A 25,018-nucleotide genomic window follows, 5' to 3' on the forward strand; every position below is an offset into this window, starting at 1 on the left:
GGGAGACAAAGGAGAGGCAAGACAGACAAAGGGAAAGAGTGAGCGAGATGAAGTGGGTAAGAGAATGGGCTGGCAGGAGGGTGAGTTTGCCCATCTCATTAGCTCAGGCTCATTTGATTATGTAAGCACTGACTTGTCGACACGCTAGCTATTTTTAGCCATGTTTTGTCCTGTCATCTGCTCTAGTTATTGGATGTCTGTGACTTCACCATGTCATTATAATTATGCAATACATGCCACTCATACACATATACTCAGGGACACACATTTCACAGCAATCTGGAAGACATTTTTGCGCTAATAATGTGTACAGTCCAATGAAGTGTGATAACACATACAGTATGCACACACACCAAAGTCCAGAGGTGCTTTGCAAGCTAATTAGACAGAGGCTGTGTCTGACTCTGTACTTAAAGACAACATGAAATCAAAATTGTCGTTCCTGTTCTTTCGTAATGTGCATTATTGTGGTCTCATTATAATTCCTTCGTAATTGTAATACATAAAAATAACGACTTTCGTTTTCAGCTGATTTCACCAAACTCTCTTAATTTTCAGCCAAGGTAATCATAGCTTCCACTAAATGTTGTGAGAAATGCAGCAATGAGTTTAATATGTGTACAAACAATCAATATAAACGGCTTACCATTCTTTAGCATTTCAATATTTTAGCAATATTTTGTAAAATCACACACATCATTACCACTGTTCTTCCAAGATATGCAGTCCGCTTTTTACATTCTGGCCACTTATTTGTCTGATAAAACTTCAAATAAGTGGCCAGAATCTACTGTTTAAGACTTTGAAAGGGGTCTACATGAATATACCCCTAGAAGTCAGTGGATGCATAGCTTACATCCCCAGCAGTCTATGACAAATACCAGTAACATTAAATGTCAGGAAGATCAATGTTCTTTGAACAAAAGGTTTTAAATACATAATTCTGGAAGTCTATATGAGCTTGATGTGCACTATTTGCACTGGATCTGCATCTGATTGCCTATTCAACATTGGGCTTTCGATCAATGTATTTTTGTCCTGTCTGGAATCCCAGCTTCTCTATATGGTGATAGGTTGAGCTCTCAAATGGGCTAGATTTCACAACAGACAGTCAATAACTTAAGCAATGTACTTTATTGACAGCTTATGAAAAGCACAGCTTGAGATATATGTTGTTGTGGAAATTCTGTAAAATAAGAGATAATGTCTTTCTGGATCTTTAATAATACTTGCAAGTATGTCTCAGTCAACATACATAGATCAAAGGTTTCCACAGGTGAAGAGCTCCGAGTTTCTTTGTGTTCTCTTGCCTTATATTATACCGGGCGTGGCTTCCATGCCTCGGGCTCATGAACATATCATGCCTTACCCTAATAATGCTGTTGCTGGGCAGAATATGGAGGGAGAGGTCGACTAAAGGATACACACATGCTTTATCACCAAGTACAGAGTGTCCACACATTAAATGGTAAGACATGAGAGAGAAAAGACAGAGAGGACACAAATTACACAGAAGAGAAACAGCAGAATACAAAGTCTGAATCATTTTCCATAACAAGTCCCTCCTTTCAGCAATTTATGCTCACAAATCTTGATCGTGAAAATGATTAATCGATTCAAAGTAAATTTCAATAAAAATTTCAAAGTGCACAATTAAAATTATTCATCAATCTTTATTTGAATATCTAAAACTCTATTTACTAATTCTCTGATATCCATTATTGTATACTTCTAGATATATTGATAAATATTCCGAGCAAGCCATTAAACCTCAAAATTCTTTACAGACATTTATCAATCATCATCATAATCTTGATGAGGAGATACACAGTCTGGGACCGGGAAAAGATCAGGTTTCTTCTCTGGATCATAGTGGTCATAGTTATCATTTACCCTAGAAATTCTCATATATGGTAAATATTGTCCCATCATGACACTAGTTAGTATCTTAATCATTCCCTGTAGTAAAGGTATTACACAACATGGCACTGCCATCTGTAAACTTTAGACCTCTAAGGCATTTCAAGATAGTTGTCAAGGACCCGTGTGAATTGGTATAAAGGTACAACACTGTTCCACAGGATAGACCACATCTCAAGCGTCTATATGGGTTCTGCGGTTTCCTCATTGGCATCATCGTTGCCTTCCTTCCCCCTCCGAGCTCTCCTCCTATATTCTCTGGGCATTGTTGGTTTCTTCACTGGGTCCAGGACGAATGCTCTCTAAAAGAACAACCCCCCTCCTTCCCCCACACCCACACTCTGCCACAGAGAGGTGAGTTGAACCCCTCAGGTTCTAGCCAGGGATCAATGCACACTTATAGATTACTTTTCTGTTAGTGCTGGTGCTCTTTTACAGTGGCTGGCATGTGTCAAAGTGGCTCTCTCAGCAACTTTCACTGCTGTGGCTGTTGTTAGCATGTTGCTTGCATGTGCATCAAAACCAATGGCAGGGCCTGTACCTAATTCAGCCCTGTTTCAACACTGCAATTAGTAAATTTGTTTTTCAGTGTACCATTTTTCCGCTCAATATCACCCCCGCTTTTGGGGTGTTACTCACAGTGTATTGTCTATTATTTCTTGTGTTTGTATTTTTGCCCCCGCATCTGCTTTAGTTGTGGGCAATGCCTCCATCCATTTGGAAAACAATGAAATCCATTTGCAGATAATGAAATGGTTTCCCTGGTGGTGGTTGTGCACTGATTGGCATTTGCTGTCCCTTCCCAACATTATATTTGGTGCAAATTACACAACTTCAGCTAAATTTTTGGGCATAATTGGAAAACCCCTTTGAGAACCAGTACCTATTTATTTCTGCTAGCATCCCTCCTTTTGAAACACGGTCTACCCCGTGTGTGAATTTTGCATAGTGTGGACATAAATGTCATGGTAAGCATGGGTTACCTTTTGGCCAAAACCAGATGCCCTCCTTACGCACACACTGGGCCCGTTTCCAAGCTGCCTTCTCTTCAAATGTAGCTCTGCTCTTTAAATCAATTAGATCAGCTTGTGGTGTGTGTGTGTCAGTTTGAGGGAGTGAAACACATGAGTGGTTAGTGAATTCCTGTTGCGCTGCTTGCTTTGCAGCTCCATCCACTCTAGCATTCCCCTGTGAAACTGGATCAAAGGAGTGGGTGTGAGCTTCGCATTTACAAACAAACACTTTGGCTGGTAACAAAACAGCATTCAACAGCTCAGCCACGAGGGTGCTGTGTGAGATGCTTTGCCAGTTGATGTTAGAAAGTCTCCAAATTGTTTCCAAATTGCCTCAAAATCATGTACTACCTCAAATGCATATCTGCTGTCAGTGTAAATGATAACCGTTTTTTATCCTTTGCATATTTAAAAGCAGCTATTAGAGCTATTATTTATGCAGCTTGCGCAGACATGTGAGACGGCAATGGTTGTGCTACAATTATGTCATGTTAAGTCTCTACGGCAAATGCTATTCTAGTTTTACCACACGCTATGTCTTTTGAAGCTGAACCATCAACAAACAATTACAGATCCGCGTTTTGCAGTGGAGTGTTCTTCAAGTCTTGCCTAGAAAACAAACAGCAGTTATTGCGGCTACACAGTCATGTTGTTCTCTGTCATCATCTGTGGGAAGAAGGGTAGCTGGGTTTAAGACAGAACAGCAAATTGTCCACATATTGCAGAAGTTCACTTCCTCCTTTTAGTTTGAAGCTGTGAAGGTTGTCTTTCAATGCTGCATTATATTTTGCTGGACTTTCACTGTACCCTCAAGGCAGTCAGGTCCATGTGTATGTTTTTCCCTCAAATGAGAAAGCAAACCAGTATTGTGAGCTTTTATCAACTGGAATGCTGATAAAAGAACTAGATAAATCTACAACAGAAAATAATTTGCAATTTGCCGACACTTGTGATAATATGGTGTGTGGATTTGGAACATTTGGAGCTCAAGCATTTGCAACTGCATTAACTGGTTTCAAATCTTGTACAAATCTCCATTCTTTTGGCTGGCCAGCATCACAAATCTTTTTGACAGGAAAAATTGGAGTTCGTACTGGAGATGTTGGACATGGCACAATTATGCCAGACATTAATAATGATTCAAAAACTAGATGTATCCCCTCCTTCGCTTCCAATTTGTGGAAGTAATGTTCTTTGCACGGCCTATATGATGATTTAGGAGTGATCGCAACAAGTTCAACATTTTTCAGTAGTCCCACATCGTATTTGCTTTGAGCCCACAAATCACTTGGTAATTCAGCTAGCTCAGGAAGCAGTTCTCCCAGCATTAAGAATGCCGGTGAAAGTTTGTTTTCCCATTCAAGTATTTTTGCTTTGGCCAGTCATATATGTGGTCTGGCATTGGGTACCCTATACTGTTTCTATTGTAAGAGGCTGGGCAGCCGGACTCCATCAGCACATTTATCCTTAGTCCAAAACAACCAATCTGTTTTCAACCAATGAGACGTCACTCGTTTTCAAACCAATCTTTCTCATACTGCTCGTCTGGCCCTTCTGACACAAATGCTGTCCAATGCATCTATTAACAATGCATCAATTAATCAATCTCCATAAAGTAAATTCCCTCTTGTTTCATGTGCATATGTGCCAGTTTTACAAGCTCCCTTCCTACTGTGATCTTTATGTCATCATGTAGTTGCCATTAATTCGCATATTAGACTGTGTTCATGTTGCATTTGACCATTTACGCATGTTTTCTTATGGGTCAACAATTTTCTTCCTGGCCATAACTACCCCTGAGGAGCCTGCTACCAAACTGATGCCCAAAGCGCACATTAAATCGTGGCCCAACAAATTTGTTGTACAGCAGTCAGACAGCAAGAAGGAATGTTTGAAATTGCCTTTTAAATTGGCAGTCACAGACAAAGATGTTGTATAGTATTCTTTTGCAACATTCCCTGTAACCCCAATTGTTCTTACAAATACCATTTAACTTTCTCTTTAGGTTTAATTCCTTTGTCATTATGACTAACTCTATGGCACCAGAGTTTTCCAAAAATATGATTGTTATGTTTCTTATTGTCAGTTTTGGCATCGCCCAATAGGCTCCATCAGAAAACATGGTGTACAGCATGTCATGCAAGTGAGTGTGTGTAAGAGCTTGCTCACATATCGAATTCTCTTGCTGGGTTTTCTCATAAGTCACCTGACATGTCCCCAGCCCCCAGGAGTCAATCAGCTTCAGTATCCTTGTCCTTCAATAATCCTTTCTTGGGATAGTTTTTGGACAGTCTCTAGCCCAGTGGTCCATCCCCCTGCAGAAGAAACACTCTTGGCCATGTCCCTGGCCTCACCATCAACCTTACCCACATCCTAGTGTTTCTTTTTGTACCTGAGCATCGAGGGCGTTCAGTGGAGCCATCTGCAGCCTAGCCTCCATATTCTTTTCCTTTTTTATTGACTTCTTATTCAGGGCCTTTTTGGCATCCACAGCATACTTCTCAACATCAGCCAATCATCATGTGTTGCAATCCACACAGTGGTCTCTAACATGAGACAAAAGTCCATGGACGGTACACATCCTGAGTTCCGCACTCCCCATTAGCCACTTGGATCTGGGACATGTAAATGACTGCTGTGTTGGAGAGGCTTCTAGGTGATTTTGGTGATGACATTAACTTTGAAAAACTGTCTTGCAACCCACTGTACACCTTTCCCTGGCATGTATGCGATGGTGAAGTCAGCTGTGGTTTCTCCGTATATGGTAATCCAGTGCTTACTGTATATGATAGCGGTGGTGGCGGTGTTGATGGTGAGATGCTAGCTAACCGGGGCTTCATTGTTGACCCCAGGGTTGCCTCATCTTTTGCTGCTTAATTTGATAATTCGTTCTGCTGATCTCGGTGTCACCGAGTGGGAGCTGATATCAGGTCAGGATCGTTTGAGTACTTCAGACACTGAGACAAGTTATTAGTTTTATCTGACCCTGCCTGACATTTTCTTTCTGTGATGTTTGCTTCTGTGAGCCAGTCTGAATATGCTTTCCAGTCTGCCTGAAAAACAGCATTCTCCTGCCTCCTTTTTTACATTCCTTATGTTCTTCACAACAGAATTTCTGTTGCGGTCCCAGACTGGCTATTCCGACCCTGGTCTTTCCTCAAGTAAATAACAATTCAAAAAATTATTATCTATTGAGAATCACAGTGGAATTTTCTTAGTAGAAAGAAAATTGCTGCTTGAGTCTATTTGCTGGTTCTTTATCCTTCTATTCCATGGATTGTACGTTGATCCAACTCCACCCTCTTTTGTAGAGGAGGTTAGGGCTACAGGGACTCTAACCCCGACTGTGCACAGTTTTTGTCCTTCGGGACTGAGCATGTTGCCGGATCAGCCGACGATCTTGCCCGACTATATGCCAAGATTGTTGTGGAAATGCTGTAAAATAAGAGACTCAAGGCAGAAACTGTCTTTCTGGACCTTTAATAATACTTGCAAGTATGTCTCAGCCACCATACAGAAATCAAAGGTTTCCACAGGTGAAGAGCTCCAAGCTTTTGTGTCCTCTTGCCTTATAATCTGCCAACCGTGGTTTCTGTGATACCCTGTACCAGGAGCAGACTTGCTCCTTTTTGCACTGACCACTCAGTGTCCATGCTTCGTCCATGCCTGGGGTAAATTAACATCTAGTATATTACTCTACTAACACTGTTGCTTGGCAGAATAAGGAGGGAGAGGTCAACTAAAGGACACACACACCCTTTATCACTGTGATGGCTGTACTAGCAGCCACACATGGAAGAAACAACTCACGGTGGTAACTCTCTTTTCACATTACATAATGCAAAATAAATAACTGGACACAACGATTTTAGTTTTAAAACCGTTTTATTAGTTATTTGACATTGGTTATCTATTTGGGTGCACACATTTAGTTAACTGTCAATTTGGCTAGTTTCAGGTTCATTATTTTTAAGTTGCATTCTGTGACATGAATACTTTTCTTTTTCTTGAGTTACCAGTTGCTGCTGGGTGTCTCTGGCTGGATCACAAAAGGACTTCCAACTAAATCCAAACTGTTTAAATAGGGGATGGATAATTGGACTGCACCATGTTCTCCAATATCATGGGGGTTGCAGAGTTATCTATTTTGGGTTGTGTTCTTTTCTTTGCTAGTTATGTTTTTGTTGTTATAATTATATGATGGATTATCCTTAGTTTATATTAGGTAGCATTGTCTTAATGGGGTTTGTAGTTATGGTGATTTGTTTATATATTATGTGTTTGTCTACCCCCTTTTGTGTCAGAATGGCCTGATCAGCCACTATATAAGTTTCCCCTATGTCTCAGTCTAGAGGTTCTGTTTTGTTAGGAACTTCCTATTTTTTTGTGTGTAAATAAGTAGTTTTTTTTGTTTAGTAAATAAAATCTTATATTTGTGGAAATATATTTTATGATTCCTCATGCCTGCCAGCTTGGTCCCTCACAATCACCAAGCAGAGTACAGAGCATCCACACATTATATGGTAAGGCAGGAGAGAAAACTTAATAATTCTTAGTCTTAATAATTTTCCACAACAATGTGCAGTTATTTGCAATCTGCCATTACCCATTAATTTTGTTGCAAAACCAGTTTTGAGCCTGATTAATCATTTTCGTCAAGAAATGTCACTGTTTGAGAAGTAGTTGAGCAGCTTTTGTGAGCAACACTGCAGCCACCAAAAACAATAACCAGTGCTTCCCCACTTTTGAAAAGCACCAGCCGCCACTGTTTCCAGCCCTTCCCCTTGAACCACCTGTCATATAGAGACCACTTTTAAGGACCCAATCAATTCCCAATGGATGAAATCAAATCCTGTTCTGCTTTTTTTTCATCTATTGTTTTTTTTTTTTTTTTTATCCTGAATATCCTGTTGTCAGGTATCTGCAGGTTTGAAGAAATTATGTTTAAGATTTGTTAAGATACTTTAAGGCCAAATACAATAAAAAATGTAATACCCCCTTTTAAAATCATAATTAAATAATTAATTAGCAGGTCAAAACAAACCCAACGAGGCTCCTTGAAAGTCTGTTCTTGGCAGATCCTTTAACAAATACTTAGTTAAAAGTGGTTCATTCAAAAATTACATTTCTGTCTTCATTTCTCAACCTCAAGCCATGTCTGAATTTCTCTTTTCCATAAAACAAACAAAAATGAGATGTTAAGCAACATCTCAACATTCACTATCAGTGCATCTTTTTTCATAAAAAAAAGTGAAGTGTGCCTGAAACGAACATTCTCCCTAACATCATCTATTGAGTTCCACTGAAAAAAGAAAGTCATACAGGTTTGCAACAGCATGAAGGTAAGTGATGACAGAACAACTAGTTCAAGTCAATACTCACCAGTTAGATTTAAAATGTCTGTTTAAGCTTGACATTATATAATAAAATATTACAGATGAAATCACAAAAGAAAACCTTGATACATAATCAGTTATGGTGTATATTGAAAACAGATAATATATAAAATATAGATAATAATATATTTTCATATTATGTACAGTATATTCTTAATATTATATTATTGATATTACTATATTATTATTATTTATGTATAGTACAAATTAAAATAGACTGATTCCCATAACAGAGAAAATGGAGATGGAGCTCCAGAGTAATGAGAGATGTAACAGACATTTAAAGGAATAATTCACCCAAACATTTTAATTATCTTATCATTTACTCACCCTCATGCCATCCCAGATGTTTATGAATTTTTTTTTCTTCTGCAGAAAACAAATAGTAGAATATCTCAGCTCTGTTAGTATTCACAACGCAAGTGAATGGTGGCCACATCACAAAGGCAGCATAAAAGTAATCCACAAGACTCCAGTGGTTTAATCAATATCTTCTGAAAGCAATCCAATCGGTTTTGGGTGAGAACAAACCAAAATATAGCACCTTTTTCACAGTGCATCTTGCCATTGCAGTCTCGAGGCACGAGCATGATTTCATTACACTTCCTAGTGCTTGACGCATTACCAGAGTGCTACATGGCGCTAGAAAGTGTGATCCATCTTAAAATCACGATTGCCAAAGAGACTGCTGTCAAGACTTAAGGTAAAAAAGGAATGACATTTTGGTCTGTTCTCACCAAAAACCGATTGGATCACTTCAGAAGACATTGATTAATCCACTGGAATCCTATGGATTACTTTTATTATGCCTTTATGCAATATTTGGACCTTCAGAATTCTGGCCACCATTCGCTTGCATTGTGAAGGCCAACAGAGCAGAAATATTCTTTCAAAAATCTTCATTTGTGTTCTACAGAAGGAAGAAAGTCATACATATCTGGGATGGCATGAGGGTGAGTAAATGATTAGAGAATACATTTTTTGGGTGAACTACGCCAGTAAGCTTTTCTCTTCAACCTGCAGCTAAATAATTCTAGTAGCTTTACACAAAGCATTTTGGCTTTTTCTGCCTTTCTTGCCAAATGCGCTATTATATATGGGAGTGCCACAATGTGAATAGTGATAAAACTTGACCACTCAAAAACACTTTCAAGTTGCAACATTGACAGCTTTGTTTATAATAAACAAGCAATAGTTTTATAGTATCACTGCATGTCGGATTAACAGGTTTATGAAGGTTTATTGATTTACTCGCTCAGAATCTGGAATTATAGTTTGAAAAATGATTGACAATTGATTTGATCATCTGTTTGGACTGGTTTACTAATTCTCAGCTACATGTTTAAGTGAATAAAAGAGTGTGGGAATTCCCTGCATTATAAATGTGGAACATGCGGGAATGATAAAAATTGTGCGCAATACCAGCAATCCTGTGCTGAATTGCAGGCCCTGATCACCTAATGTTTCCTTTATACTAATGTTTAGAACTCATTATCTTCGAGACACATGTTGTTAATCGTACATTTCTCCATTGTTTGTTATTTGATGACTTAACCTCTTAATCCACCTCAGTGCATGCCGTAACAGCTCATTTGCTGATTTAAATGTCTCCTCTATTCACACCCCAAAATGTTAGACCTCTGCAAACTATATTTTATATTTCTTGTATTTTATTTAATAAATTGAAACTCTTTATGGCCTTAAATATATATAAAAAGTTAATTAAGAGTACCTTGGTTTTACATAGAAATATGTTTCATTACGGAAGTAAAATCACAAATACTATTTCATGTTGACTTTAACCTGACTCTAAGACACAGTAATAGTCAGAAATGACAAAGATCAAGACAAGAGCACTTGAGCACTGCTACTTCCTCAAACTAGTTATGCAGTTAAAAAAAGTGTGCATATGACGCCTGTGGAAAAGAAAGGAAATACGAATAGGAAGTAATTCAAACCAGACTCCATTGCCTGCACAAGCACAAAGCTCAAGAGTTAACCACAATGACACTGTGGCTCCAACAGATTCAGCCTAGTTTTATTGAACAAGTGGTTTGTTTTGAAGCACTGAATGCAGCTTATATTAATGTATGGCAAGGACATAGACTGCAGTGTTCTCCAGTTCAAGTCCAATATATGAGGAGGCAGTCCACATCTGCTAGGAAATGAGTATTTAATCCACTTAAGGGGAAGATGTTCAAATGTAAATGCTGTAGAGCTGCTCCAGGGCAAGTAGTGTGTGTGGGAGAGAGAATGAGCCAATGTCTTCTGAGCTGCAATGCAACCGTGATTTCAGTTCATTTGCACACAACACAAGTAGTTGTAGTTATGAACGTATGTCAAAATTCTTGCTGATAGACTGACAACAATGGTGAGGCAAATCTGCACTTCAATGACAGCAACAAATTGTTGTCAGTCTATCAGCAAGAATTTTGACATACGTTCATAACTACAACTACTTGTGTACTACACCTCAGCTACTAAGTTGAGGTGTAAAAGACTGCATGACAGATTCTTTTTCAGTAATGTGGCAGAGATTGCTATATTGCAAACATTTAATCACATTTAAGTTTTTCCATCAGAATCTTTAAAGAGGACTGAATCTTTCTGACCTGGCTTGGAACACATCCTCAGAATTATGTCATTAAGACATGATGCACAATTTTCCTTAATTTTTTTTCATCAAACAACAATCACATCACAAACACTTTTAGCTTATTTCCCTGTGAGCACATTAGGGAGTCCAGAGCAGGGCTCGACGACATTAACTCTTGTCTGCTTGTCCAGGACAACTGGCTTTTTAACAGGGCAAGTGAAAGAAAATTTTACTTGACCAACCGGACAAGCAGCCTGATTAAAATTTCAATAACGAAAAAAAATAGCTGTTTTCAAGTTTACTGGATTTAAAAAAAAAATATTATGAAAAGTGATTGTGATGTCCATAAAGCATGGGCAAAACATGGTTTAATTTGAGTTAAAAGGAATCACACAAGTTTTTTTTTGTTTTATGTTTATCATATTGCAGTTCAAATTGCAATCGCATTAATTTTTATTAATAATCAAAATTTGATTTTTTTTTGTCCAAATCGTTCCGCCCCACTTCATACATATATATATATAAAGTGCATTCTCTGCAAACAAGCGATGCAATTAAACTTACCCTAATATAACTTTCAGACTATAGTGCTACGTGACTTTGGAGTGATCTGATTTTGCCTCATTACATTGTGCGGCTCATATTACAGCCTTGCTGAAGCACCCCCAGATCATCACTGATCCTCCACCTGGTTGTCTAATGGTAAGACGGAGACCTGGAGAGGCCTTCAAGCCACAGTGTCTCGCACCCACTGTGAAATTTTGTGGAGGATTGGTGATGATCTCGGGGTGCTTCAGCAAGTTGGGATTCGGGCAGATTCGTCTTTTGAAGGATGCATAAATTGAGCCACCTACAATCCTTAACTCTAAGGATTGGTTTTTCCAGCAGGACAATACTCCATGCCACACAGCCAGGTCAATCAAGGTGTGAATGGAGGATCAAGACCCTGTCATGGCCAGCCAAATCTCCAGACCTGCATCCATTGAAAACCTCTGAAATGTGATCAATAGCAAGATGGATGGCCACAAGCATTCAAACAAAGCCGAGCAGCTTGAATTTTTGCGCCAGGAGTGCCATAAAGTCACCCAACAGCAATGTTAAAGACTGGTAGAGCGCATGCCAAGACACAAGAAAGCTGTGATTAAAAATATCCACCAAATATTGATTTCTGAACTCTTCCCAAGTTAAAATATTAGTATTGTGTTTTTTAAAAAAAAAATTATAAACTTGTTTTCTTTGCATTATTCAAGTTCTGACACCCTGCATTTTTTTATTTGTTATTTTCACCTGTTGTCATTTTCTGCAAAAAAAATTCCTAAATGACAATATTTTTATTTGGACTTTTTTGTCAGTACTTAATAGAATAAAACAAAAATTTTCAATTTACTCAAACACATACCTATAAATAGTAAATCCAGAGCAACTGATAATATTGCAGTGGTCTCTAATTTTTTGTATGTATGCATGCATGTATGCATGTATGTATGTATGTATGTATGTATGTGTGTGTGTGTGTGTGTGTGTGTGTATATATATATACATATATACACACACACACACACAGTATCTCACAAAAGTGAGTACACCCCTATTGTAAATATTTGATTATATCTTTTCATGTGACAACACTGAAGAAATGACACTGCTACAATGTAAAGTAGTGAGTGTACAGCTTGTATAACCGTGTAAATTTGCTGTCCCCTCAAAATAACAACACACAGCCATTAATGTCTAAACCGCTGGCAACAAAAGTGAGTACACCCCCAAGTGAAAATGTCCAAATTGAGACCAATTAACCATTTTCCCTCCCCGGTGTCATGTGACTCGTTAGTGTTACAATGTCTCAGGTGTGAATGGGGAGCAGGTGTGTTAAATTTGGTGTCATCACTCTCACATTCCCTCATACTGGTCACTGGAAGTTCAACATGGCAAAGAACTCTGAGGATCTGAAAAACATAATTGTTGCTCTAAATAAAGATGGCCTAGGCTATAAGAAGATTGCCAATACCCTGACACTGAGCTGCAGCACGTTGGCCAAGACCATACAGTGGTTTAACAGGACAGGTTCCACTCAGAACAGGCCTCGCCATGGTCGGCCAAAGAAGTTGAGTGCACTAGCTCAGCATCATATCCAGAGGTTATCTTTGGGAAATAGACAAGCAACCTCTGCAAGCATTGCTGCAGAGGTTGAAAGGGTGGGGGGTCAGCCTGTCAGTGCTCAGACCATACGCCGCACACTGCATCAAATTGGTCTGCATGGCTGTCGTCCCAGAAGGAAGCCTCTTTAGATGATCATCTTTAGATCTTTAGATGATGCACAAGAAAGCCTGCAATCCGTTTTCTGAAGACAAGCAGACTAAGGACATGTATTACTGGATCCATGTCCTGTGGTCTAATGAGACCAAGATAAATGTATTTGGTTCAGATGGTGTCAAGCGTGTGGTGGCAACCAGGTGAGGAGTACAAAGACAAGTGTGTCTTTCCTACAGTCAAGCATGGTGGTGGGAGAGTCATGGTCTGGGGCTGCATGAGTGCTGCCAGCACTGGGGAGCTACAGTTCATTGAGGGAACCATGAATGCCAACATGAACTGTGACATACTGAAGCAGAGCATGATACCCTCCCTTCGGAGACTGGTCCGCAGGGCTGTATTCCAGCATGATAACGACCCTAAAAACACCTCCAAGACAACCACTGCCTTGCTAAAGAAGCTGAGGGTGAAGGTGATTGACTGGCCAAGCATGTCTCCAGACCTAAACCCTATTGAGCATCTGTGGGGCATCCTCAAACGGAAGGTAGAGGAGCACAAGGTCTCTAACATCCACCAGCTCCGTGATGTAATCATGGAGGAGTGGAAGAGGACTCCAATGGCAACCTGTGAAGCTCTGGTGAACTCCATGCCCAAGAGGGTTAAAGCAGTGCTGGAAAATAATGGTGGTCACACAAAATATTGACACACTGGGCCCAATTTGGACATTTTCACTTAGGGGTGTACTCACTTCTATTGCCAGCGGTTTAGACATTAATGGCTGTGTGTTGTTATTTTGAGGGCACAGCAAATTTACACTGTTATCTCTTATGCAGTCCATCGATTTCGAAGATGACGTCATTTCTAAGATGCATTGTTGGAATGTTGAGGCAACCGCTGCTGTCGGCGGTGCCATTGAAGGTGGCTGTGAAGCCCAATCCGGGAGCCACATGTCCTGCCGCAGTAGGGACATGTGAATGCTGAGTCTGGGTATGGATATAGTTGTGGCTATGCGCGTTGGTGTCTGCGCTGATGCAGCTCAGTTCTGTGTTGAGCGCGCTGTAATTCGATCTATTGGGCCCCCAGATCAAATGCAGAACTCCATGCCTGACGGTTGGCAGCTGTTGTTTCTAGGACTCCAGGGTTGATGCCACAGCTTTTCAGGGTCTCCTTGAGGTGATCCTTGCAGCGACGCTTCTGACCCCCAGGTCTCCTGTTGGCTGCGTATATCTGCCCATAGAGGACTTGCCGGGGTAGGCGGTGGGAGGGCATGCGGATAACATGTCCAACCCATCGCAGTTGCCGCCTAGCAAGGATTGCCTCCATGCTGCTGGAGTTGGTGTGCTGTAGGATGTCCATGTGGGGGATTTTGTCTTTCCATGTGACTCCTAGTATGCGCTGGAGGCATCTGATGTGAAAACCCTCAAGACAGCGAATATGCCTGCGGTAGGGAGTCCATGCTTCTGCACCAAACAGCAGGGTGGAAACGCAGACTGCCTGGTAGACGGATGCTTTGGTGAAGGTACGGAGAGCTTTATTAACAAAGACTCTAGATCGAAGTCTGCCGAAGGCAGAGGAGGTGAGATTTATGCGTGCCTGGATCTCATTGTCTATGAGGCAGGTGGGTGTTAGAATGCTTCCAAGGTAGCAGAAGTGCTGAACAACCATTACTGGTGTGCCATGAATGTAGAATTCAGGGGGTGTGGGGGTTGGGACCGTGGTCTGTGCAATGATCTCTGTCTTTTGGATGTTGACTTGTAGGCCACAAGCTTGATACACTGCGCATACAACATCCAATGTGTGCTACATTGCGGTAGGGCTGTGGGCTAGGAGGGCACAGTCATCGGCATATTGCAGTTCATGAATTGTGAGGGCGGTGCACTTAGTGATGGCTTGCAGGTGGCGAAGGTTAAAGAGGTTCCTGTCCAGACGAAACTGTAGGCAAACACCCTCGTCGGGGCTGAGGGAGTTGCGGGAGAGGAGGGTGACTGCTGCCAGGAAGAGGTTGAAGATCACTGGAGCCAGTACACACCCCTGTTTCACTCCAACCTGCACAGGTAAAGAGGGGGATTGAGATGTACCCACAATCACACGAGCCTGCATGCCAACGTGAAACTGTTGTAGGATGTACAGAAATCTTGAAGGCACCCCAAACTTCTCCAGAATGACCCAAAGGACTTGACGGTCAATGGTGTCGATGAAGGCAATGAACAGGTCTTTTTCTGTTCTCTGGCCTTCTCCTGCAATTGGCGCAGGACAAAGATCATGTCGGAGGTGGACCGATCCTTCCTGAAGCCACACTGTGTCTCAGGAAGTATCCTTTCTGTGATGCTCTTGGTAAGACGGGACAGCATGACCCTCGTTAATACTTTCCCTGCAACAGAGAGCAGGGATATGTCACGACCGTTTCCACAGATGGACTTGTCACCCTTTTTCTTATGGATGGTAACAATGTGTGAGTCTTTCCAGCCATGTAGTACTGTTTTTTGTGCCCATATTATCTGGATGAGTTGGTGGAGGGTTTTGGTGAGCAAGTAACCGCCTTTCTTTAGAGCTTCTGCAGGGATTCCATCAGGACCAGCAGACTTGTTGTCCTTGAGGCTTCGTACTGCTGTGAGGACTTCTGAGAACCTGGGTGGGTCATCAAGCTCATGTACAGGTGGGAGCACTGGGAGGCGCTGCAGGACAGTGGTGTCAATCGGATTATTTTGATTGAGGAGGGTGTTAAAATGTTCAGCCCAATGCTCAATAATTACTTGTTTGTCCTTGTGCAGTATTGTGCCATCTGCAGATCTGATAGGGGTGATTCTGCGTTTTTGGGGTCCATATAGTGATTTTATTGCATCGTAGGAAGCTTGAGAGTTGATGGTGTCCGCATAGCCTTGGATTTCATGGGCTTTCCTAAGCCACCAGTCATTCTCCATTATGCGAAGCCGGCATTGCACCTCAGCATGGATATTGCTCCAGTGTGAGCGCAGAGAGGGAGATTGTGGATTGGAGAGGTGAGCAGTGAAGGCTTTACGCTTCTCCTCCAGAAGGTTCAGTATTTCGGGGCAGCTGTCGTCAAAACAGTCCTGGTGACGTTTGGAAGTGAAACCAATTGTGTCAGTAGCAGCTTGTTGTATAGCTGAGCTAAGGTTAGCCCATACGCTTTCCGCTGTATTGTGTAGGGGATGAATGAAAGTGGAGGAAAGGTTATTAGCCAAGAAGCGACGGTACGATGCAGTGATGTCAGGGGATTTTAGGGCTCGAGAGTTGAGCCGTCTTGAGGGTTGGTGCCTAGTGTGTTGGGGTCGGACCTTTAGGTGTATCTTGGATCTGATCAGCCGATGATCTGTCCAGCACTCCGCACCACGCATTGCTCGGGTGATGGAGATTTCATGTAGATCTTGTTGCCGGGTTATAATGTAGTCGAGTAGGTGCCAATGTTTGGATCTGGGGTGCATCCATGATGCTTTGTATTTGTTTTTCATTTGGAAAGTTGTGTTGGTTATGCCCAGTTTGTGCTCAGAGCAGAGGGAAAGGAGTCGCAGGCCATTCCTGTTTATGTTGCCTAATCCATGTTTCCCAATTACCCCAGACCAGAGCATGTTGTTGGTGCCTACTCTGGCATTGAAGTCTCCCAGAATCACAAGTTTATCATTGTGAGGAACTTTGAGGAGAGCTGTGTCAAGAAGCGTCTTTGATGCTTTCTTCAGCATCCAGAGTTGGTGCATAAGCACTTAGCAAGGTTGCATAGTGACCCTTCGCAAGAGGAATGCGCCAAGTCATTAGCCGCTCACTGATTCCCACAGGAGATTCTGGAATGTTCTGGAACAGTCTGCTTTTGATAGCAAAACCTACTCCATGTAGACGGCGGGTATCTTCTAGAAGACCCTTCCAGAAGACCCTGGAAGACCCTTCCAGAAGAAGGTGTATCCTTGCCCGACTTCTATTAGCGAGTCCTCTCCTCTCCGGGTCTCACTCAAAGCTGCAATGTCAATGTTGTATTTGTTAAGCTCGCTCGCAACCAGGGCAGTGCATCTGCGGGGTCTGTCAGTTCCATTCTGCACATCAAGAAGTGTGCGTACATTCCATGTAGCCAAGATTAATAGTTTAGACTAATATTTATATTTTTGACCGCGTAATGGGATGCCTTGGTGACAGCAGTGGGCCGCCCAGGAGTGTAGGGAACAGGCAGTGTTTGGGTCACCTTTTCTAGACCCTCCCCCCGGCAGGGGGTGAGCAGTGCGAACCCTTAAGAGGGCTGCTCAGTCACACAAGAAGCTGCCGAAGGTGGACGCTGTTCCAACCCCTCCACACAACGACCATCACGCTTGTGCCGCCTCCGTGCAGGGCTCAGGCTAGAGGCTGCCAGTCTGATCCAAGACCTGCCTCCGTCACATTTACCCTGTCGCCGAAGGACTTGTACGGTGAAATGACAGCATACGCAAAGAGTGGATTTAATGTGAAGAGAGGGATGCGCAGACCCTATCTCCACAGCTTCACTCCAGAATCCAGTTTCCAGTGGCAGGAGATGAACTCTAGACAACCGGATGGACGGTGGAATTGCAGGGGGCTACCAGGTCTGTCTGTTGAGCCTGCCTCTCGCGTGTCCCCAACGCGGCCTTGTCTTGAGGAGACGAAATGCTCACGGAAGACGACCGACAGAGCAGTGGAGGCAGCAGTCTTAGTTGATGGCGGACTGCACTTGCCATGTCGAGGAGTATCATTGGCATAAATGGAGTTTTTGCAGCGGATCTAGTGATGCCACTCATCTAGTCTCTCCATACCTGATAGACCTCCGCTGTTGGTCCACGGCTACTTATTCGACTGGGGACCACCGCACTGAGCCCCCAGCTTATTTCATAGCTTGCCTTCATATCTGAAGGGATGTCCATTATCCGCCACCTATGGACATGGTTGGTAGCAGTCAGCTCTGCCTCAACTGCACTGCTACACTGTTATACAAGCTGTACATTCACTACTTTACATTGCAGCAAAGTGTCATTTCTTCAGTGTTGTCACAAGAAAAGATATAATCAAATATTTACAAAAATGTGAGGGGTGTACTCACTTTTGTGAGATACTGTGTATGTATGTATATATATATATATATATATATATATATATATATATATATATATATATATATATATATATATATATATATATATATATATATACATACATACATACATACATACATACATACATACATACATACATACATACATACACACACACACTTATTTATTTTTCTAATAAACATCACAACTGATTTAGCAGCAATGTCCCCTCTCTCAGGATTTCTTCTGTTAACATTCAGTGCATTTTGTCAACTTTATTCTGGTGATCATTGACTTGAACTCTTAAAGGGAATAGTTGAAATACTGTCATAACTTACTCACCTAATGTATCGAAAACACATATGACATTCACTCTCATCCATGGACCACAAAATGAGATGTTAGGCAGAATGTTATTGAAGTAAGAACAACAATGTGCATGTAAGTTGTTACATGACTGTATCACATCTTGCTGGGAAACAAGTGACTGAATAAGAATATTGATGTGAATATTATATTAGTATTAATATAATAATAATTATAAAATATCAGTCATTATATTTACACCACATTTCGTAACAGTTCACAAGTAACGTTTTTACTCGGACAAGTGAATGACCAGTTTACTTGTTCAAAGGACAAGCACATGTCAAGCCCTGCACAGAGACCTGCATTGTCTGGCTTCCCTTATTTATAGACACTCATTTTGACATATCAATAGAAACAAAGCAAGATATGAGAATGAACAGCTTTATTTATTTAACATCGATCAACAGGAGGTCCAACATTAAAAAATTACAATGATGGCAAGATCTTTAAAAAGGTTTTAAATTCTTAAATTATGGCAGTTACACTGTCAAAAACACAGACTTTTGGAACAAAAGCTTTTGTTCTCATTTAACACAGTTTAAGCCTTGGCAAAAAGCATGAGGCAAACTTTAAAACTTTTAACCACTTAAGAGGACACAAGTGCTTGGCATTCAAGTGTCTTGGGAAGGAAATTATTATGTATACACAACACAGATGTTAGACTTGTCAATATTTCATTTGAAGTCATCGCAAGGGTAGTTGTTTCTTTAACATAAAAACTTGAACACTTTTGTGCGGAATACGAATAAAGAAATTGCTCTGTTTGAGTTCTTGAACAGCGTCACACATGCCATGCAAAATAACTTTGGGATAAAGGTTAACTGATCACATGTCAATTTTAATAAGAGATAAGCACTAAGGTTGTGTCTAGTAAGCGCTCCGGTGTTCCAACCAACCATGAAAACTGATTATCTCAAAGTGATAATGGTTACTGTACTGTAATAATATTGTGCTCAATATTATCCTGATATTTCGAAATTATACATCATTACATGCCCAATTAAATGCATTTTAAGATCAACTTGATAATATGAAATAAAACGATATTGTGTGCACTGAGAAAATCAAAATTATTCTTCTAAAATCATGACACATGCAATTTAAAACAAGTCAACAGTCACAATGACATTTAATCTCCCCATGCAAAACTATATTTGCATTACCAAATTCTAAGTAATCTTTTGTGGGACTAAAAGTGCAGTCTTTTTATATGTATATAACAAATCCTAGCTAACATTTTAAATGAACACCTGTGCGAGCAACATCTGTGTTTAAGATACAGTGTATATACTCCATGCAGAGGGCTAAAGGAGTGATGAGCAGTACGATAGTAAAACAGCCAACACCATGGATACCATGTATATAAAGAGCAGTGTAAGGATTTACTGAGTTACAATATTTCCACATAGTTTTCAGGGATGAGTCCTCGCTTTCCCTCCAGCACCCCCTCCAGCCATCCGGGCTCCCTGGAGAGAGTCACTGCAGAGCACAACCACGAACACAAACATGAATGTAAAACTCTTACTGCAGCTCTTCTGTCACACCACATGTCAGACAAGCAAGAACTCGTCATCAGATAAAAAAAAAAAAAAAGTTCTTATACCAGTATCAGTAGCCCAGCAAAGCTAAAACACAGTAACTATGCCAACACTAAAAACTGAGATAAATGGCTTTAAAGTGTTTTGATTGCCCAAAATGTGTAGTTACTGCTTCCATTTGCAGGGCAGTAATGTTAGCATAGCTGATGAATTGTAAATTACACCAAAAGTTGGCAAGAGACAACTAATGTTAAGACGATTCTGAGCCATAGCAGAAAGAAATGATCTAAGGTGTTTTTTATGTTAGTTTTATTTTGGTGTTTTTTATGTTAATTTTTTTTTTGGTAAGAGCAGAAAGGATCTGAAGCAAAGTAACTGAAGCACCCAGGAATCATGTTAAGAGTCTATATCTATACATAGGATACTAAAATGTGTGAATGTTAATTATCACTGCATACTGAAGATGTTCAAACTGAAGTGCATGATGATGTAGACAGAAGCCAGGAGTGCCAAAAAAGTACTGAACCAACGATCTGCAATATGTACAGGCTTGCATTAAAAAAAAAAAAAAAAAAAATAATAATAATAATAATAATAATAATAATATTTTATATATATATACACAGTTGAAGTCAATATAACTCATTTTTTAACCACTCCACAGATTTCTACTTTGTGCATGACAAGTATTTCTTCCAACAATTGTTTACAGACAGATTTTTTCACTTTTTTGACTATATCACAATTCCAGTGGGTCAGAAGTTTACATACACAAAGTTAACTGCCTTTAACAGCTTGGAAAACTCCAGAAAATTATGTCAAGGCTTTAGACAATTAGCTTCTTATAGGAGGTGTACTGAATTGGAGGTGCACCTCTGGATGTATTTTAACGCCTACCTTAAACTCAGTGCCTCTTTGCTTGACATGGGAAAATCAAAAGAAATCAGACATTTCTTGGGGCTCCACAAGTTCATCCTTGGGAGCAATTTCCAAATGCCACGTTCATATGTACAAACAATATTATCCAAGTATAAATACCATGAGACCATGCAGCCATCATGCCGCTCAGGAAGTAGACACATTCTTTCTCTTAGAGATGAGCGTCGTTTGGTGCGAAAAGTGCAAAACAATCCTAGAACAACAGCAAAGGACCTTGTGAAGATGCTGGAGGAAACAGGTAGACAAGTATCTATATCCACAGTAAAACAAGTCCTATATCAACATAACCTGAAAGGCTGCTCAGCAAGGAAGAAGCCACTGCTCCAAAACTGCCATAAAAAAGCCAGACTACAGTTTGCAAGTGCAAATGGGGACGAAGATCTTACTTTTTGTAGAAATTTCCTCTGGTCGGATGAAACGAAAATTGAACTGAGCCATAATGACCATCATTATGTTTGGAGGAAAAAGGGTTGTTCTTGCAAGCCGAAGAACACCATCCCAACCGTGAAGCATGGGAGAGGCAGCATCATGTTGTGGGGGTACTTTGCTGCATGAGGGACTGGTGCACTTCACAAAATTGATGGCAATATAAGGAAGGAAAATTAAATGGATATATTGAAGCAACGTCTCAAGACATCAGCCATGAAGTTAAAGCTCGGTCGCAAATGGGTCTTCCAAATGGACAATGACCGCAAGCATTCCTCCAAAGTTGTATCAAAATGGCTAAAGGACAACAAAGTCAAGGTATTGGAGTGGCCATCACAAAGCCCTGACCTCAAACTGAAACCTTGTGGGCAGAACTGAAAAAACGTGTGCGAGCAAGGAGGCCAACAAACCTGACTCTGTTACACCAGTTTGGTCTAGAGGAATGGGCCAAAATTCCAGCAACTTATTGTGAGAAGATTGTGGAAGGCTACCCAAAACTTTTGACCCAAGTACAAACAATTTAAAGGCAATGCTACCAAATACTAACAAAGTGTATTTAAACTTCTGACCCACTGGGAATGTGATGAAAGAAATAAAAGCTGAAATAAATCATTCTCTCTACTATTATTCTGACATTTCAAATTCTGACATTTCAAATTCTGACCTAAGACAGGGAATGTTTTCTAGGATTACATTTCAGGAATTGTGAAAAACTGAGTTTAAATGTATTTGGCTAAGGTGTATGTAAACTTCTGACATCAACTGTATATTTTGCATTGGTACGGAGCACATTTTATCATTTTAATAAATGAAATGCAAGACCTTGTGAATGATGCAAAGTGAATAACTTCCAGGTGAAACAAAGAAAATAAAGTAAATCCACAAGCACAAGCAACAAAGGAAAATTATGACTTCAGAAAATTGCAAATATAAAAACAAATATACAGTGTACATTTTGTTTTCATTTTAGTCAGATTGTTTTTGACGAGAATGTCCTTTAAAATTAGTAAATAGTTGTTCATGTCATATTCATACATTTTAGTCAGTTTACGAAAATAATAACTTTTAGTTGATGATATAGTGCAAAAAAAAAAAAAAAAAAAAAAGGATATAAAAAATAATAATAAACATTTTCTCAATTTAAACATGCATATAAAGAGAGACTACCTACAAAATACTGTACAACTCTCCTTCTTGTGAAAAACTGAGCTGCAGAAATAATAGCATATAATGAAATTACCTAAGTATTAGCTTCTGTTTAGAAATTAGCCAACTGTATTCTGAACTCTTCATGATTTAGAGACATCAAGTTTCTGTATTTAACCATTTTAGGATATTGTTTTGCTTGTAGCATGTTTTGAACGGATACAGCGTATTCAAAATGCAAGTTACACATTGTCTGTTCAAGTTAACCTGTTAACTGGCTTCATTGTCTGTGCAGATGTAAGTTGTGAGATCACATACTGGATATAGTGATTAATCTCTTGAATAAAAGGGATGCGTTTGAGAGAGGTAATGATCCCATTTTAAATTGGTTAATTTCGAACTCATGCAGCTAAAGTGGGGAAATATCCATCATACTGAATTATTGGATATTTGACTATATTTGATATCTTCTTCTATAAACAGATGTTTCTCTAGATGTTTCTTCTTTGTTTATTTCCAGCACTTGTAATATCTGCAGAATAATTTTTATCTCGTCATATTTTCATCAACAGTAATCATGTCATCATGATGCATTATTTTCATCTTGTATTCTTTAACAATGATTAACTAAAAAAAAGCATTCGTCAAGCAATGTTTTCCTCAGTGATTTCGTTTGATTTTGTTGATGAAATTAATGCTGCATATACAATAATAAGAAATTATTATACAAATGTGATGGAACTTTTCTAGAGCACAGAATCTAAAAGTACATCAGATTTTCATTCTCATATTGTTAAACTCTTAGCCACCAAATGTATGTTAGTCTGTTTTGTAAAAAGCAACGTAAAATTTGAAAGTATTGTTTTCACCCTATTATTGCTCTGCTTTGATTTAACATGCTTTGATTTAATTGTATAATATAATAAATAATATAATAAATAATATATTATATAATATATTTATATATATATATATATATATAATTCGTTTCTAAGGAGTGGTTTGCATACTATGAAACTGATTTGCACCTTACTACAAACTTGAATGATGTGATTGACCCTATAACAGAGGTTTTTCATGGTTTCTGTGTTAGCTAGAATAATTTTGTGTGTTTTCTTTACTTCAGATAATTGAATAGAATTCTATAGACATTCATTATATTATACAGGTTTTCATTAATTAATTTGTTATTTCTACTGGACCTTTTGACAATCATGTTGCAAGTTTTAGACATTTACCCACATACAATAATAAAATGTTATTGACAAAATCTGCCAATAAACTAAAATATTATTTTAATTCCCTCAAAGTTAAAAATCTAAGTGAAAATTAGAAAGTCTTCAGCTGAAGCTATCATTATATTGGCTTCAGAAAACAATAGTGCTGATAGTCATTTAGGCTCTTATTTACTTAAAGTGTGATTCTAGCTCTGTATTGTCCTCTGTGGATTGATTTTAGGGGATGTTACACCCCTTGCCCCACTTCCCCTCTTCCACGCTTGCTGATATGAGATAAAAAAAATGTTCCTTTTTTTTCTGTGCTTGTCGTACCCACCAAATCCAATATGTCTGCAGATTCGAGTGAGTGCCCGTGGCAGTGATAACGTTAACACTTACCGTTGTGGAAGATTGCCCCAACTTGAAAAGAGAGTTCGGAATCGTGTTCAGCCTCACAGGGGTACACAGCCTTTGCTTTCATGTGGGTGACACTGAAAAATGGAGGCAATCAGTTAGTGGGACTTTCGCTGTTCGGAAGGGTGGGGATTAGGACACCACTTTCCATCTAGCTGTAAAGTGGACTTCGCTGAAGTTATCAATGAAAGCAGTCTTCGCGGTTAACGCCTGTCCGCATAAATCCCCAAGCTGAGCTTTAAAGGAGTAGAGCAGGAAGATAATCAAAGAGCAGACACAATTCAATAAAGCAAAGAACTCTCAAGCAGGTTTTGTGTATTCCTAAAAGGAATTTTCCAGGAATGGATCTGAAGCATGTATGTCTATGGAATGAAATATGTACCGGTAGGACTTGAACTTGAATTTTAGGCTTGAATTTGAACATGTTTACTTGAAATTAAAATGACATTCAACTTGAAATTCAAATGTATGTGGCACAAATTCAGATCATTAAATTCAGATTAAATTTTTTAATACACTGATTCAGGTTTTTTTATTCAGATTTGGTTAAATTTGACAAAGACAAAGACTGTACTCAGAAAGAGCAAATGAGTCTGTATGTAATCAAACTCCTCCTTGACTAATCACAACATAGCTTACAGTTCACATAGATACAGTCGGCAACTTGTCATACTCTGGGGGCGTGGTTTAGCATTGGGAAAATCTATTCTCCATTACCATAGTTACTCATTCATTATAATAAGAAAAAC

At 39.7% G+C, this 25,018-nt stretch overlaps 1 protein-coding gene across 1 annotated transcript in view; it reads right to left on the reverse strand.

The window, feature by feature from the left end:
* Positions 1–18,963: 18,963 nt before the first annotated feature.
* The window catches only part of LOC127651387 (rho GTPase-activating protein 10-like), a 136,790-nt gene continuing 130,735 nt past the window's right edge, over positions 18,964–25,018 (reverse strand). The window contains exons 22-23 of the mRNA XM_052137178.1: positions 24,255–24,346; positions 18,964–20,068 (exon numbers count right to left, since the gene is read on the reverse strand). Of these exons, the coding sequence (XP_051993138.1) occupies positions 19,980–20,068; positions 24,255–24,346 (181 nt within the window). The 3' untranslated portion in view covers positions 18,964–19,979. The remainder of the gene's footprint in view (positions 20,069–24,254; positions 24,347–25,018) is intronic.

The sequence above is a fragment of the Xyrauchen texanus genome, chromosome 11, assembly GCF_025860055.1.
Source record: "Xyrauchen texanus isolate HMW12.3.18 chromosome 11, RBS_HiC_50CHRs, whole genome shotgun sequence".
NCBI classification, from domain to species: domain Eukaryota; kingdom Metazoa; phylum Chordata; class Actinopteri; order Cypriniformes; family Catostomidae; genus Xyrauchen; species Xyrauchen texanus.